Source organism: Chrysemys picta, chromosome 19 (assembly GCF_011386835.1).
Source record: "Chrysemys picta bellii isolate R12L10 chromosome 19, ASM1138683v2, whole genome shotgun sequence".
Taxonomy (NCBI): Eukaryota; Metazoa; Chordata; order Testudines; family Emydidae; genus Chrysemys; species Chrysemys picta.
Genome location: NC_088809.1, coordinates 12991112 through 13009322, shown reverse-complemented (window position 1 = coordinate 13009322; position 18211 = coordinate 12991112). Strand labels below are relative to the sequence as shown.

General features: G+C 42.5%; 1 protein-coding gene across 9 annotated transcripts in view; it reads right to left on the bottom strand.

The window, feature by feature from the left end:
- Nucleotides 1–18211, bottom strand: part of LOC101940317 (S-adenosyl-L-methionine-dependent tRNA 4-demethylwyosine synthase TYW1) — a 126868-nt gene that overhangs the window by 74587 nt on the left and 34070 nt on the right. For all 9 annotated transcript variants that reach the window (XM_008178895.4, XM_042857789.2, XM_065572746.1 and 6 more), the window contains 2 exons: nucleotides 14324–14376; nucleotides 10764–10882 (listed from right to left, as the gene is read on the bottom strand). In XM_008178895.4, coding sequence (XP_008177117.2) covers nucleotides 10764–10882; nucleotides 14324–14376 — 172 coding nt within the window. The remainder of the gene's footprint in view (nucleotides 1–10763; nucleotides 10883–14323; nucleotides 14377–18211) is intronic.

The window sequence follows — 18211 nt, the reverse complement described above, 5'->3', positions numbered from 1 at the left end:
ACGATGGGTGAACACGCTGTTGGGGGAGGCTAGCCCCTGGCTGCTTCCCCTCCCGTCCCCTTCTGCCCTTCCCCCTCTCCCCGTTAGAGCCCGGACCGAACACACCCTCGCGAACGCTAGTGCCCCAGTGCTGGGCGGCGGGAGCATCCCCAAACCAAGCACACCAGGTGGGTGCAGCTGAAGCGCCATCAGCCCCAGCAAGCCCCAGCCCCGAGCCTTGTGTGCAACTGCACCAGCCTGCCTGACCCAGCCTCTCGGCCGCAGAAGAGCAGAAAGGTAACTGGAAGCAGGCAGGTGGTGGCCTGGGGGCCAGAGCGTGGATGGGGCCACACCAGGCCGTTTGGGGGAGGCACAGCCTTCCCCTGTCCATGCCTCAGTTTCTCTTCTCCCCAGGCAGAAAGCTGGGCCTTGCAGCACACTTTGAAGGCCATAAGTCTAACTATTCTGGACCATGGGCAAAAGTTTGTTCAGCGGCCAAGGGAACACTCTGCCTCCAACCATGCCTCTATTAAAATCAAGGGGATCCAGCTCTAGCATCTCCAATGAGTGCAGCTGTGGCAGTATGACACACTCAAGGAGGCAGGTCCCAGGCCATTTAGCCATATATTGTAGGTACAGATGCTATCCTCAGCTGACAATGAAGTGATTTGTTTCTAACACAATAGCCTTACCCTTTCTGTGAGTTCCAGTGTAAAATGGACAAGAGCAGACTTTGTTATTCAATATAAAAAAAAAAGGACAGTGTAACTTGCAATAGATCAGAGATGCATTTATGATGGATCCAGTTAATTTCCTAGATTTATTCAGGTGGGGGCTTCTCCGGTTGCTTACAAGATTTTTTTTTTTTTTTTAAGTATTGGATTATTGAAACCTAACAAAGTACTAGTTCTCCACACTGAAGTAAGCGGCAAACAAAACAATCAGTCAGTTATTTGAGACGGAGCTGGAGTAAGACCACAATGCAGCAGCTTGCTCAGGAAAGCCCACCCACCTAAAGGCACTTATATCAATGTCTCAGCAGCTGTACTCAACCGATTTGCCTGCACTGATTCCTCTTCCACAGGCCAAGCACCTGCAATTCTATTTCACCCTCTCCCTTAGATTTCCAGATATACTATAAATCCATCGAAACTCAACTGTGCAAAACTCCAAAGGCATCCTCACTGCCAGACAAAAAGGTAGTACATCAAGCATCATTTCCCTTTACTACAAGTGATTCATGTTGTGCATACCAGTAACAACACAGAAAGGTGTCCTAGACAATGGGCTTGATTCTGTTCTCCCTTACAACAGTGGAGTAACTCCACTGAATTCAGTGGGGTTAACTTGGTATCAACAAACAGACAAAGAAAATGAAGAATCAGGCCCTAAAATGATCTTTAAAAAATAAAAACCACACACACATACACTTCTGTTTTCAAACACACACTATTATTTTTAGAAGGTCGAAAATGAAAGTTTCTCCACTAATTTTGTGCATTCCCCCATCCTCTGTTCATGTTTTGAACTGATCTGAAATTCACAAAGGCTGCCTGCGTATTCACAAGGCTGCCTGTTTGTTCTCTCATTTGAGCACTTGCACCATCAATTTCAGTACAGCTCTCAAAACAAATTTAAAGCGCTGTAGAGGGAACAAAATACCTTACTGGATCTCATGCAATAGCACTGATGGATTAAAACAGTGAGCAAGGAATACAGGATCACACCTTCTATCCATACAGCATTCACAGCTCAGGTTACTGTGCAAAACACTGCTCAAGGAAATGCTGATATAAGGATCATTTCGGACAAGTAGTTTTTGACCTGCAGAACTTAGACTCTGATATTACTCTTCTATAGTCTTCAAGGCCACTTGCCTTCCTCAGTCTTCCAGCTACATAGAGCTCATGCATAACATCTAATATGTGGCTAAAAGAGGGAAGGAAGAGATCGCAGGCCAGAATTAAGGGCCTGACTGAAAGCCCATTGAGTTAATCAAAAGACTTCTACCAACGTCAAAGGGATCTAAGTGAGAAAAACCCTTCAACCTCACACTTTGACAGAGCCAAACTAATTGATTCTCTACGTAGCACAAGGCCAAAGTGCCTGTTTGGACCAAATATCCTTCTCGTTCAGGTAAAGAACAAATGCATGCACTGATGCCTGAAGCATCTTTAACTTCTCACAAAGGGAAAATGCATAAATAAAAGTGAATCTCAACCAAAAGCAGTTTTATTCTTCTTGAGTTTCTCCAAAAATACAATATTTTATCCTGCCAACATGGAAAATTTTGTGAAGGTGAAATTTAAAAAGGTATTTATACAACTCTTACATGTCTAACTCCATCGCTTGTACCAGCCATATTTAATAGGGTGACTTGGCAGGAAGTGGATAGATCCTTGAGGAACTCCGGACTCCCCTTAATTATAAGCATCTCACAGGCCTTGATTTTTTTTAATACACTAACTGTTTAATAAACACACTGGGTCATGTCTACAAGTGGCTTATTTGGCATATGGAGTTTTAGTGGGGACACAAAGCATATTTCATGGCTTTGGAGATGGCATTTCCTAGTTATTGCCAGAGCCAATAATTCACGCTCACGTTTTCATTCACCAGCAGGCTCTAAGGTGTCCTAGAACATGTGCCCGACTAGTTACCCCGGTCTTAAGAACAGTCCAAGATCAAATTTAAGCAGGTAATCATAGGGGACTGTAGCGGGGCAGTTACCCCGCTCCTAGGAAAAAAGGTAGGCTGATTGGGGAGACGGCCAAAGCTGTGGCCACACCCAATCAGGCCACAGCTGGCCCTGATATAAGGGCTAAGGGAGGAGCTAGGTCAGTCTCACTCCAGCCTTGGAGTGGGAAGGACCTAGCTGCCTGGGAGCTCAGGGTACCGGAAGCAGAGCAGTGCTGGGGGAGGGCAAGAGGAGCTGGGGAGCTCCAGCCTGGCAACTCCCCAGGCTGAGGCCTCATTTAAGGCCTAAGCAGGTAGTGGGGCTGCAGAGATGCAGCCTGGGGATAGGCAGAGGCAGCTGGTCCTACCCCCTTGCCAGTGATGAGTGGCCATTACAGACTGCAGTCTGCCCCAGAGAAAGGGGGCTAGATGATGACTGGCTATAGCCACTGAGGCAAGGTGGGTGTAGAGAGTTGGGGGTTCCCCTGGGAGGGGAGACCCAGAGTGTGGGGGTACTGCTGGGGGCAGAACCCTGAGGTAAAGGGCACCAGGGTCCGGGAGGGACACGGGGGGCCTGAGGCAGGCGAGACACCGGCCAGCAGAGGGCGCGCCGAGCGCTGGAATTGAGCTAATTCCCGAGGCAACCAGCAGGAGGCGCCGCGGCAGTGAGTCAGTGATCTGCTACAGGGACTTTCTTCCCCTTCCAGCACTAACACACCATACTCAAAATAAAGGGGGAAAATCCTATTGTATTAGAGAACTTTCAGAGTCAAAACATTTATTTAAGAGACTGCTCTGCTACTCTAAAATATAAGGCATGATTGTTATAGCGTACTGCTATGAGAAACTAATGAAAGACATCACCTGAACACAACAGGGAGTTTTCAGATCATTCTAGCGGTCCCTCAGCAAATCAGTGTGGCCTACAAGTGAACCTTATTTGTATTCTCATCAGGCCCTTGATCTACCTATATCATTTACCAATATAACCCAAAGGGCCCTGGCAATTAATCATAACTTTTTCCCAGAAAGATGAATGCTCCTATGGTGTAAATATTTACGATAAAGCAACTGCTAGTTTACTACCGTGGGCAAGTTCCATAAACACTATTTGCTTAAAATGGAAAAAGGTCAGTGAATTTACTGCAAACCTTTACAGAACAAGGAGTTATTTTCCACTGTGAAAAAGTAGCCCAGTCCATTATAAAGAAACAAATAGCAGGAAAAAAAATTGAAGTGCCAGTGTCTGCCTGCCTAGGTAACTCAGAGTGGGAGACCAACAATAGGAAGCTTCTACAGACAGTATGGGGAAGTATGGTCTAGTGGTTGGGGATTGAAAGTCAAGACTCCTAGAACATATTCCTGGTTTGCTACTAACTCTCAATGTGGACTTGGGCATGTCATTTATCCACCCTTAGCTTCAATCAACAGCAAAAATTTTACTCTGTCAGCAAAGATGGTTTTGTGCTATACATTTCTTTTTGTTTGTTTTATTTTGGGGGCTGGGATGAGGAAGGGAAAGAGTTGGGGTTAAGAGCCATGTAATTTGGTAGAACATGCTTTTTCTAATAGAGACCTTTGAAATGCATTAAGAAAACAAAGTACTTCTCAGAATTCAGCCGAGTGTATCGAATATTCTTTCCCTAAGGAAATGTGCATTGCAATCAACACAACAACTGCTCCCCACTTAACAAGAATGAGGAGACATGGAAGCTTCTCCTTCAAAATCAACTCAGGCTGTTTCTAGCATTCTGTCAAAAATGGATTGGCAAGACTGAGTGCCATTTCACCAACCATGTGCAATAATTAGTGGAGGAAAGTGAGCACTGTGCTTCCAATAGCTTTATTATATTGTTATGCCTTTTTGACCCGAGCGGCTAGCCATAGTTCAGGGCCCTAAAGATGTTCCAGCTGGAAGCACATGTTGATGGAGTCTGATATTTTCTTTGATGCAATCTTGTTTATTTACAAGGAAAGTACAGAGTCCTGCTTCTCTGAACACAGAAGGAATCAAAAACCAAAAGAGCAATTTCTTAGCTTACAGCCCCAAACCTTTTTATCCAATGACCCAAAAGCACTATCTTTTCCCAAGGTCACACACACAGTGTCTGTTCTGCCATCCCTCACACCCACCCAAAAACAACACTCAGCAAAACCCCACCACCCACCTAGTTCAAAACTCCTGGGCAGGGTCACCTAACCCTTTTGTCTTAAGTAGTGGCTTGTGATTGATTTGTCCTTACAGTTATCTTAAATACAGGGTAAATTCATACACACCAATCTCAACAAGGTTTTTACTCAACCCATAACAATACCTTACCAGCTCATAACAATATTCATTACTGATACCATAGTACTGTATCACAAAAGTTTTATAGTCACAGAGAACACCACGGACATAAAAGGTACGAGATATCAAACATCATGGTTTTGAGATACAAGAGTGGGAGTGATGAAAAGTATGGATTTCAGTGCTGGTATGCTGTTGAGACTGGGAAATTAATGTTGAGGGAAAGGTATCTCAATAATGATACCAGCTAACTTTTCAAAAATGTTTTTTGTCCATACAAAGGAGGAAAGTATCATCATCTCCATTTCACAGATGGGGAAAACTGAAGCAGAGAGGTAAAATGACTTGCCCAAGGTCGTCCAGTAAGTCAGTGGCAGAGCCACAAATACAAGCCAAGTCCCAATCTAGTATCCTGTCCACTGGACCAGACTGCCTGATTTTAGAGGACTTTTTGGATACATATTATTGCTTACTCACTATGTGACCCTGGGCAAATTACTTCACTTTGCTGTACCTCAGCTTCCCCTTCTGTACAATGGGGATAATAATATTCCTTACTTTGTAGGGCACTCGTGGAAAATACTATCTAAGTGGAGAGTACTATTGTTTGTGTGTGTGTGTGTGTGTGTGTGTGTGTGTGTGTGTGTGTGTGTATGTATGTGTGTATATAGATAGATAGATAGATAGATAGATAGATAGATAGATAGATAGATAGATAGATAGAGTGAGACCTATTCCCCATCCTATATTGCCTGGACTTGACAAGGCAGGATTTAATTAGGTATTTATACCGAACTGAGCACCTCATAAAGAAGTTGCTACAAAATGGAGGTGGCAGCCACAGAAGCCACTGTACCTATAGGCCTATGGAAGGTATTCTCTGCTCTCCATTCAAATAACCTTTTTGTTAGCATGTTTAAGTTTCCACCATTTATTGCTGGCATCAAACCCAGGCTATATATTTTGCAAACCGTCCAGCTTACCCTCATGTTTGAAGTCAATTGAACTGCCCCTGTGGAAGGAATCCAGAATTAGGCCCTGTGACAGAATTCTCCCAGCGCCTCACCTGGCAACAGGGGAAGATAACCTAAAGCCCCACACTACCATTCAGCCCAAGGCTCTTTCCTCAAGGCTGCCGTTATTAATACAAACAAATTAAAAACAAGACCAAAGCTGGTTGGAACACTTGGTCACCGCCACTACCCATCGTTCAAGACTCCAGCAAGCCGAGAGGGAAGAAATACATCCTTTCTCTGGCTAGCCGTGCCTCTGCTTTAGCCCAACCCCAGGTTACCCATGTGATAGGCAGGAACCCCCTTACACATGGGGACTTAACAAGCACCTTTATACGTTGTCACACAGGTGCTGAAACCCATAGGGTCCTTATTACTGAGCCAGTGTGACCTGCAAAGGAAGGTAGTGGCTCGGACAGTCTGGTCTTATGGAAAACAAACTAGAGGACAAAATCAAGCCTGGGGAGAAGGCTAAAGCTAGGGTTTAAGTAATGCTAGTTTTCAATTACCCTGTTTTTGTTAACAGAACAAACTCCTACAGGAAGATGACGTCACTTATTAAAATGAATAGATTGTTTGGCGATGGGAGGGGCCTTCTCCACCTTACAGGCTCCAATTCTATTTAATGTAATTCTATTACATTCCAGTGTTGCTACCTTTCGTGATTTTTATCATGATATTTAATGTTTCTCTAAAAGCCCAAGCTTCTGGAGTCAAGTTATTAGAGGAGAGTCTGCTTTTGTTGGTTTTGTTTTTAAAAGGTACGTTTCTTGCCCTCCCAACTGCAGAGAAAAGCTTGAGAACCTGAAAACTCACAATGTATTTCTTTTCAAAATTTCATTGTTTCCGGGGGCCGGACTCTTGCTCTTTGAACACTGCGGGCTGGCAATACAGATATTCAAGTACTACGGTAAGGAAATCCATCCCTGAGGAGTGCAAGCCACAAAATTTCAGGTTGCTGTACTAGTGACACAGCTGTAATCAATGTAGTGTTAAAAGAAGAAATATGAGCTAATTTTTATAGGGTATTTTATTCTGGTTGCCTCCTACTCAAGATTTCAATTAATAGGTTTTATTATTTTGTATTTATTTAACTGCTTCATCTCTCCACAGTAATTGATTGGGTTTTAGACACTCAGCCAAAGGATATAATCAAATCAGGTTTGCTTAGTGATCTCCTAAGTAATCATGACAGAACATGCACGGTGTCGGAAAACTCAGTCAGTACGCTTCCTCTAACTGATTAAAAGATTTGGTCACTTAGATTTTTCCATTTAGACAATTAAGCTGAAGAGACACGACAAATACAGTGGACAGATTGAAAACAATAATGGATGGTGACAGACTATTTTTTTTTTTTTGTAAAGTGAATTATTAGTTTGGGATATTTATGTATTATAATAATTAAAGGTTAATTCCTGCTCCCATTGCCAGCTCTACTCACTTTACTAAGACATGAATAAGCCCTTAAAGAACAGGCATATTATCCCTTGAGCCCTGTGAAGAGACTACAGTATTAGCATATGACGACAATGTGTACACTGCGCTTAGAAAATCCTGAGCCAAGTTTAATTTTGCCTGTCTCTGAATGGAAGTAGTACTGAAGACAGAGCACCCCTAATGGCTTCCTTTCACGAATGCTGGGCATTATGTCTACACAAGGCATAATGCTGCCACAGATGATGGAGTGAGCTTAAAAAAAAAAAAAAAAAAAAGACTAAAGCTGCAGAGTTTAACGTACCAAGGGCCGAGCCATGGCCACACTCAAGCATATGGCCTTTAGGACGATGAGCATCACAACCAATGCTAGCCAGCGCCCACATTGAGTGAAGACATTGCCAGGGGAGTGGGGTGGGGAAAGAGGCTCCTTGTGCCTTTTCCCCCACCTGCACTGGGACAGCCATCATTTACCTCTATGGGTATGTCTATACTGTATAAAAACAAAAAACCTGCAGCAGCAAGTCTCAGAGCCTAGGTCAATTGGCTCAGGCTTGTGCTACGGGGCTAACAATAGCAATGTAGACGTTCAGGCTCGGGCTGGAACTGTGCTCTGAAACCCAGCGAGGGGGGAGTGTGTAGAGCTAGCTGACAGGGCCAGTCAGGATGGAAATACATATTACAAATATTTTACTAGCATTGGATCAAAAACCATTGCCACATGAGTCTCCAACAGCACAAATGGTAACTATGATGGGTTACCCTGCACTCTGGGGTGCCACCTGATGTACTGGAGTACCACTGAGCCTGCCTGTTCCACCAGTCGGTGCTCCCTGTTACCACAGTATCTGAGTATCTCACAACCTGGAACGTATCTATCCCCACAATAGCCCTATGAGGCAGGGCAACACCATTATCCCCATTTTACAGATGGGGAACTGAGGCACAAAGACTAAGTGACTTGCTCAAGGTCACACAGGGACTCTGTGGTGCAGTAGGGAATTAAACCTGGTCTTCTTTAGGCCAGTGACCTAATCACTGGACTACCTAGGCTGTACCTAGCTTCTCCAAAAAACTGGTCAGAACGAGGTAGGGACGACCCTAGATCACTGAAATTTGCTACACATCTGTTTTTCACATCTGTATCCGTGTTTTTAACTGCACCTGACAGCTGAAGAGACACTCCTCTTGTTCATACCGAAGAGCTTACTAATTAGACCCATTTCACCCAAAGCAAATAAACTAGAATGTTTTTCAGCATAGTCCTCTAGAAAGTGATTTCCTTGCACTCCGTTTGTCACCATTAGTAAAATCTGTTTTTCAGCATTACTATTCATTAGTGCTACTCCATTTCCAGCATTATTTTAAAAAGTGACAAATGGCCTCCACAGAGCTATGAGTTAGAGTCATATAGCGGGCTTCACACTTGGTGATTTATCCCAATTATCATACTTTCAAATTTACTCTTCCTTGGCGTCTCTGATTCGGCCCCATACTTCAAGACACAGAATCCTGCTGATAGAAAATACTGTAGTTGAGTTGTTTTGGAGGGGAACGGTATTAAATTTTCTGTAATAGAACACGAGGTACCAAAAAGCTCCGTTTGGGTGGTTTTATTGCTTTCTATTTTACGTTTATGTTACGCCCCATCTGTGTTGGGATTGGGTACACAATTACACACACACACGTCAAAATCGCTCCTAATGGCACAGTTACCATTGCAAAATTAACTGCATCATTACAAACTGAAGTCTTGAAAAGAGAAAAAAGAAAAACCACATTTTGTTTCCTAGCTACAGAACAGTTATGACATACTGTAGAATAGAGTGGGAAAATAACACCCATTAACTATGCCATATGAAACTCATGGTGTCCTTTTAGACCATGAGGTGTGGAGAGCCTATTTAGGATTACAGTACCAATTAAGGCTCAAGTGTTGATTTAAATAGGATGGCCAGTACAGAACGCTTGAACTTAGCATTTACATAGTAGTAATCTTCAAAGTCCTTTTCAAAATATCAATTGGTCTGCACTGGGACTGTTATTTAAAATACTTTTACTCTTAAATTTGCAGACTATCAAAATAGGGGGAGCAACTGACACTCAGGGGAATGCAGCTGTTTTCACAGGATGATCTTGAGAGGTCCAGCACACTGGCAGAATATGAAAATGAATGGTGTCTATGTGCTCTTGGGGAGAAATAATACCCAAGCTAAGTACAGTTTGAACGGTACTGAATTAGTTAATGGGATAGAAGAAGAAAGAACAGTTGAGAAGTTGAAATAACTTTCATCTACTCCCATTCATCACATTTTCACTTCAGTGTTTTTATTTATACTGAGGGTTACGTTCTTTCCCACCAGGCCTACCTGGTCCTCTCTACTCAGGCAAAAAAATTCCTGCTGAATACTATGAAATTTTTGCCTGAGTAAGGAGCGCTAGTTCAGGTATTATCTTAAATTTCAGCTCTCGATAAAGCTCACACCCCTCAAGACACTATTAACAAGACCATCCATCTTGGGATGGGTACTTAGGCGCACACACACACACACACATATGGTTCATACACTATAGAACATATGAACACATTTATTTAACCCTTCTGGGACCCTGCACCATGTGGAAGCTGACTCATTTTTTTTTCAACTGAATCAGGTCCCGAGATGGCGCATTAGTGGTTGGTATTTTTTCCAGTGGACTTAACATTGCAAGAAAAAACTAGCTGCATAGTAAAGCACAGCATGTTCAGTCTCTTGGCTAGCTCCTTTATAGCCTAAATGTCATCTTTCCAGATGAAAAATGCTTTGGAAACTCAAAGATGCTTTTGAAATTGTTCCCACTCTCACTATCGAAACAGTAAGAACATACACTGAATTAATCCTTCCACCAAATTCTCAGGCACTATAAAAGGATCTTTTTAAAATGTCTTTTAAAAATGTCATACAAATGGATTAAAAATTAAAGAGGGCTATTAAACCAAATTTATCATATTAATATTTTCTTACTCTGGATGCAAAATTTAGCAGCCTTTGGTAATGAAATATCTTAAACTTAAAAACCTCCCATTTGCAATTGTAATAAGAAGGGCATTGAGGTACTGTCCCTGCAACTGGATCTCCACATGCGAGCACATGTCCAGTTGCAAGATCAAGGCTGTGTGTTACTAAGTGCGTGTACACAGCACTCAGCAGACTGTCAGCACGCAACAAATCAGATTTAATTTTTTGAATGACTGTTTGGGGGTTTTTTTAATAGGTATGCTGAGTTTACAGAATTGCAAGCAGGTCTTTCTCTCATGCTAAGAATCCAGGAGGAGATTATAAACACACCAATTAATGCACCAAAGTAAATCATCATCAGTACTTTACCTCCAGCAAAACACACATTTGTTTGCACAAGCCAGGCTTGGTGTGGTCTCCATGCAGCGGTGACTTTCAATGCCATAAAAGGTGTGTTTGTAGCAGCCTCCTCTACCTCGCAGCATCGACTAGAAACAGGAAAAGAAAAAGGCACATAGAAGTTTAACACACCGTTTGCAACCAAATGACGCAAAAAGCAAAATAATCTAGAAAAACAAGATTTGACAACTCCAGACATATTTCAGCTTCTTTCATAGAAAGAAATAAGACAATGGATCAAACTTAATTCTTACTCCCATTATACAGGAGATCAAACTAGATTATCACAATGGTTCCTTCTGGCTTTACAACCTAGAAATGTATGAAAATTCCAATGGAACTGACTTCACTAGAGACTTATACCTGTGACTAATTAGCTCAGTAACCTGAATACCAATAAGGCTGCTTAAATTAAGCTTCCTTTTGCCAAAGAATCCACAGCAGACTCAATGCATTGGAATGGCGATTAAGTCCCCGATGCTGTATTAACTGCAATACAGCAACACTCAAACATCTTTACAGGCATTTCTTTAAGTTTTGCATCATTTTTGTTTTTAATACGGTCATATCAAATGCTGTATGGTTATTTGTTCCCCTAACAGATCTTCACTTTCAATCATCAGCCACTTTGATTTTCAAATCCATCCATGGACAGATTCCACAAGCCAGGTTAACTGAATGCCCGTAGGTCACAATAATGACAGATAAAGTCTATTTGAGAAAATTTATGGCAAGCAGATCAGTGTACACAGTGTATAGCAGCTTATGTATGTGCCTATATAAAAAGTTTACATCAGTGCTGGAAAATTCATGACTCTCCTTTACAGGAAGGAAACAAACAAAGCTGGAGCTTAAACATTTTTTCTTAAATAGTATCATGCACCACATCTGTTGTTAAAGCTTTTAGCCTTACAAAAACACTCACTATCAATAAGCAACAGGTTAAGCCACTTAGCTGTACATTTAAGGTAACTTTCTTGTAAAAAGTTACTACAAATAGTAATAAAAATCAATTTAAAGGCTGCCTTATTAAACATCCACTTGTTTTAATTCTCCTGAAAAACTGCTTCTTTCTCAATCCTAATCTAAATACACCTCTACCCCGATATAACATGAATTCGGATATAACACGGTAAAGCAACTCTCCGGGGGGGCAGGGCTGCGCACTCCGGCGGATCAAAGCAAGTTCAATATAATGCGGTTTCACCTATAACACAGTAAGATTTTTTGGCTCCCGAGGACAGCGTTCTATTGGGGTAGAGGTGCAATACAAACCCTCTTTTACACCAAGAGTCTGTTCCAGGAGGATTGCATTATCTCCTTAAGCCTGGGTTTTCAGCGTCTATCCAGGGGTTCTCAAACTGGGGGTCGTGACCCCTTAGGGGGTCGTGAGCGGTCATCCTCCACCCCCACCCCCACTTCATCTCCAGCATTTATATTAGTGTTAAATATTTTTAAAAATGTGTTTTTAAATTTATATGCGGGGGTCACACTCAGAGGCTTGCTGTGTGAAAGGGGTCACCCGCACAAAAGTTTGAGGACCCCTGTTCCCTTAGGAATTTGCAGTCTATTTAGAATGTATGTTGCTTGGGTCAGAGACTTTTTTTTTTTTTTTTGCACAACACATCAGATAAACAACAACAAATGGGACAGGATCGCTATCACTATCAAGAGGGAAAGAGGAATATAATGGATTAACTTTTAAACCAAATCCTTTTAATCAAAAAGCCCCAGTGATCCAGATTAAAGTTTCATCCTCTCAGAGAAAAAGAAAATACAGCTAACGCCTAACCATTACAGTATAATTATGCACTAAGTGATTTTAAAAAAAGGGGGGGTTAAAAAAGATGATTGTGCCCTCTGCCTCCAAACAGGTGTTAAATTACTATTTGTATTATTGTAGCACCTAGGAGTCCTTGGACCCCTTGCTTGGTGCTGTACAGAACAGCGCAGAACAAAAACACAGTCCCTGCCCAATGCCATATGTATGGATTTTAGAAGATGCACATTATCTAAGAGAGCCAGATAGTGCAGATGGACATTCTGAGATGCCCAGAAGTACAAATTTTTCGTACCTGCCAATTCTTTTCTGTAATATGGCAAAGCATAAATACGTCTAATCAGTTAAGATGGCACTGTACAGATTGTTTTCATTAATAAACCTTAGGCCTACTTCTGCTTTCCACTGGTTTAAATTAGATCTACTAAAATCAATTAAGATACCAGTCTGAAACTGGTAACTTAGGCCAGATCCACACCACACACTTCGGGATAACTATGTAGTGCCCCCATGCATTCCCAAATTGTACTTCAATACTTTTTAATGGGTTTTATGTAATATTGCTTGAAGCGATGGCACTTTAAAACAAATCAGTTCTCTATTCTTCGCTCTCATTTGCAGCACTGACAAAGTCGGACAACTTTTTCTTTAAGTATATCGCTGCCTGCTAGTATGTTAAAAAACACAGAAGGAACGTTTTTAAAAGTAATTTTACAGCCCACTTTTTTCAATCGATGCAGTGGTCACCAAAAGCATTAGCAGGATCAATATGCCTTACAAAACATTCATGACAGTACGGCAGGGTGCGCTTTAAACCATTCACAGGTGCAGATATTGTGATGTGACACTTCTCCATCAGGCATTTCAGTAAAAGCTAGATTCAGCCACCCATGTTGGCAATCATCATTCAAAGAGTTCTTTTCAAAACAGACTACGCTAATCATGCGCCAAAAACAGAGAGACCAGGGAATTTATCACTGCCATGACTCCAGAATTACAGATGTGTCAGCACGTTCAATAAAAGTGCTTAATCCCAGAGTTTATAATTCTGAGAATGTTTTAGTAAAATATATACTGAATCTGCAAAACTCATAACATTCTCTGTTTTTCCACTGAGGGGAGAGAGCAGACCCTTTAGATCAGTCACAAAACATAGGATCATAGGGCTTAAAGGAGGGGCAGGGCAATATTGTACAATTCAACTTTCAGAATCTAACACACTAGTAAAGTTATTTTACTCCTTAGAAATAAAATCCAGCTTATTGATTGACAAATGCTGAAAATCCAAGGACAAGGCAGTACAACCACAGAAAACCAGAAACATCCGTTAAAGGACAAACTGGTCTCAATACCCTGCTACAGCTAGGCGAGTTTTACGATGGAATGTGTCGTCTTTGCTTTAGAAGACCTTGCATCTGTGATGAAAGCAATCTCCCCAACATTCCCAATTATTTTTCATGCTATATATTACTGCAGACAGGAGCTACAACAACAACAGGAATAAACTGCAGAAAATGAGACTACTAGAGAGTGGCTCCAACGTCTTTGCCTAAATCATATTTCCACTCTTCACAGCAGGGATTTAATAAATCAAAATGCAAAGCAACAACATTATAGACAGCTTAAGGTTTGGTTACAGGTAATTATTTTCAAATGGTTATTTTGGACAGAGAAGGGTCACACCTGATTTAGGTCTCTAGATGTTTGTTTCTGTTAGTTTTGCAAAACCTTAAAAAAAATAAAAAGGTACCTTTGTCCACCGACAAAGCTTCACACCGGAATGGCTTCCAATCAATTTGTAACCTGCACAGAAAAGAGGGAAGGGTTAGTTCAATTGATTTTAAGCTGCAGTAATTGGCACACAAAATTAATCTAGTCTCAGAGCATTAACATCTCCCCTCCCCGCTAGCCACCCCTAAAAATTAAAGGTATTCAGATGGTGGATGTGACACGATACTAGAGCTTGTCTACATGGAGAGCTAATGAGCTGCAAGCCAGAGTGTGATGTGCAGCACCACTAACTTGCTGCGCATTAACTCGTCACATGGCCCCCGCTACAAAGTGCACTACGGAACTTTTAGTACACTGTAGTGATGTCCACGCAGCAAACTAGTGCTTGGTGAGCTAGTGTGCTGGAGAGTCACACCTTGTCTACGTAAAGAGTTAGTGTGTGGCAAGTCAAACCCTAAGTTAACATGGTGGAGAAACTTCACACACACACATCAGCAATTCCCTGCATTAGAGTTATTTCATTGATAGCATCGGCCTTGTTTTATTCTCGCGAGCCCAGATCTCAGAGGGAAAGCCACATGCCACTCAAAACTGACTCCACCTCATTCAGGATGGCGGCTGATTGTTTACAGATGATATATTTATATTGCCCAGTCTCCCTCTGATGAAAAGAGGGTGGCCCCAACATGGGGCCGTGTAACACAGTGGCAGACTCTAGGACAAAGCACAGTGACAAAGGGTCTGTGCTGAGGCATCTGCAACTTAGGCACATTGTAACTATGGCAAAATCACAGCAGCAAACAAGCCAGTTAGCTCCAAACCAGCCATACAGAGGATGGAATCTCTCTCAGGGGCAAAAGGAAATAGGGTCTGGAACACAAATGGTCTTCAGGAATAATCCTGGGAACAGCTAAACCTGGGGGAGGAAAGCTTAGGCAAAAGGGGGTGAATCAGGACTATCTGCATGGTGCAAAGTCCAGGTGCTTATAGGTTTCTAGGGTAGGGTTAAAGGATATAAAAGCAGACGTCAATGTAGGAAAGACCCTTCAGTCTCATAATGCATCATCTAGCCCTTCAGAAAGGTGCAGGAAACAAAAGCACAGGTTATACCCAGAACAAGACTTATCACACCTCTGCTCACCTCTTCCAGAAGCTTCTCCCACACTAGTGTCTCTGCCCAGTTCTGAAGGGAGCACCTTAAGAGAACGATTGTTCCACCTTCATGCCCTTTCAACATAGACTCAAGAGTACCAGCAAATGGCCTATGTGAAGTGATATTTGTTCACTAACACGGGGCAGAGACCAACCCAGGGCCTCACGTAGGCCGCTAAATAGCCAGTGTATGTCATTCTCCAAACTGGCCAGACCTTAAACTAGGGGCCTAGCAGTGACTCTTCCCCTGTACAAGGAAAGGGGATCTTCTTCAGCAAGGTTGACAGACCAAGGAGAATCATAGCCAGCTCTCCTCAGCCCACTCGTGCTGCAACAGTGATAAGAGTCAGAAATGGAAAGGAGAATGATGGGCTTGGAATGGAGAGAAGCAGGAAGGAAGCCTCGGGATTTTAAACTGGACTCAAGATATTGTGGCCAGATTCTCAGCTGGTGTAAATTGGGGTAACTCCATTGTCTTTAGTGGATTTATGCTGATTTACACCAGCGACAACTCCAACCCTATATTCTGAAGATAATGTAAATTTGACATCACAACAGTACTGACACATCTCTTCAAATTCATTGGGATGTGGGGATTAATTAGATGTTCATTAAGCTCTAAGCACTATTACCCTAAATAGTCTACATTAAGTTTTTTTCCTCTTTGAAAAAAAAAAAAAAAATACTTAGATACCCAAATGTCTGTAAGATTTAAATTCACTAAGAAATGGGCACAAAGAGATAAGTGGGATTCAGAAAGCCCACCTGCATAACTCAGACCAAATGCAGAGCTCTTTACTAATCAATGCAGACTGGACACCCACAGACCCAAAGGTTTACCTCAGCTAGCTAGTTTTTCTTGGTTAATTCCAGCAGATGTTTATGATGTTTATTCTTTTAAGGCAAATAAAAGTTTATGAATCAAGTCCTCCTTCCTGCCCAGAAGCATGAGCTAGATATAAAATTCCATTCGGCACAAGGAACCAATCACTGCCACCCACAGCGAATCAAAGAGCGGAATTAGTGTGTTTATTTTATGTTCTTCACTTGTGAAGTTATCATGCACATCTCATTGCAACCAGGCTCAGGGTGATGCTCCATCCTGATTTACACACCCCTGCAGCCCCAATGAAGTCAGTGCAGAATTAAAATGAGAGTAAGAATCTCAGGCAGATGTACCAGCTACAAATAAAGCAGCATGACAAACTGCAAGCACAGAAGGAGGCTGTGCAACTATTTTATCCACTGAGCATATTCAGCACGCAACAGGCTATTCGTGTTCATAGGTACTGAGCACCCTTCACCTCCTACTGAAGTCAAAGGGAATAGAGAGCCCTCAGCACCTCAAAGGACTAGCCGAAAGCAAGTTACATAGGCAGAAGTTACACAAAAATTAATTCTGATGGACAATGAACTATTGGCTGCCAAAAATCCTATGGGCCAGAATGAATGACTTCAATGGAGAGAGACTGTGCCTACCCCAAAGAGCTTACAGTGGACAAATTGGAGAAAGTTCAGAGAAGAGCAACAAAAATGATTAAAGGTCTAGAAAACATGACCTTTGAGGGAAGATTGAAAAAACTGGGTTTAGTCTGGAGAAGAGAAGAATGAGGGGGGACATAACAGTCTTCAAGTACATAAAAGGCTGTTACAAGGAGGAGGAAGAAAAATTATTCTCTAACCTCTGAGGATAGGACAAGCAGCAATGGGCTTAAATTGTAGCAAGGGAGGTCTAGGTTGTACATTAGGAAAAAAATCCTGTCAGGGTGGTCAAGCACTGGAATAAGTTGCCTAGGGAGGTTGTGTAATCTGTCACTGGAGATTTTTTAAGAGCAGGTTAGACAAACACCTGTCAGGGATGGTCTAGATCAGGGGTCCCCAACATGGCGCCCGCTGGGGCATCCATGTGCACACGCCTACTGGCCGCCGGAAAAGCAGCCGCTGAAATGCGGCAACGTCAAGAAGCGCTACTGCCGAAATGCCGTCGAGAGAGTTTAGAGCCAGAAGGGACCAGATCACCTACTCTGACCTCCTGTATATCACAGGCCACCACCATCACCCAGCACCCGCACGCTAAACCCAACAACCGAAATTAGACCAAAGTATTACACCCCTCAGGAGACTGTTATGCGCCACAAGCAGGAAATAGCAGGGGCCAGATGTGCACCAGAGCCCCGAGGCCCCCCGCAATGGCAGGGAAATGATTAAGCGAGATATGCTCAGATAATCCTGGCAACTGGCTCACACCCACATGCTGCAGAGGAAAGCAAAAAAACCCAAAGCCATATGAGGCATGGGAGTCTGGTCTAGTGGATAGGGCACTTAACTGGAAGTCAGGAGACTTGGAATCTATTCCTGGCTCTGCCACTGACCTGCAGTATGACCTTGGGTGAGTCATTTCATTTCCCTGTGCCACTTCTTCTCCGTCTGTCTTGACTATTTAGGCTGTGAGCATTTTGGGGTAAGGACTCCCTCTTGTTAGGTTTCTATAATGCCTACCACAGTGGGGCCCTGATTTCAACTACTGCCTTTAGGTGCTACTGTAATTCATTTTTATTATTTGTCTGAGTAGAACTAACTGCACGTCTTCTTCCTCCCTTCCAAGAAGGTTCCATTGACCACAATTGTAGGTCATGTCACTTGACAGAACTCCCATGCCCTATTTTTTTTTTAAACAACATTTTACCCATTCATCGGTGCCCTTTGCAGCCCTCCATCGACAGTTTTAGGAGAGATTTATTTTCTCCAAGACTAC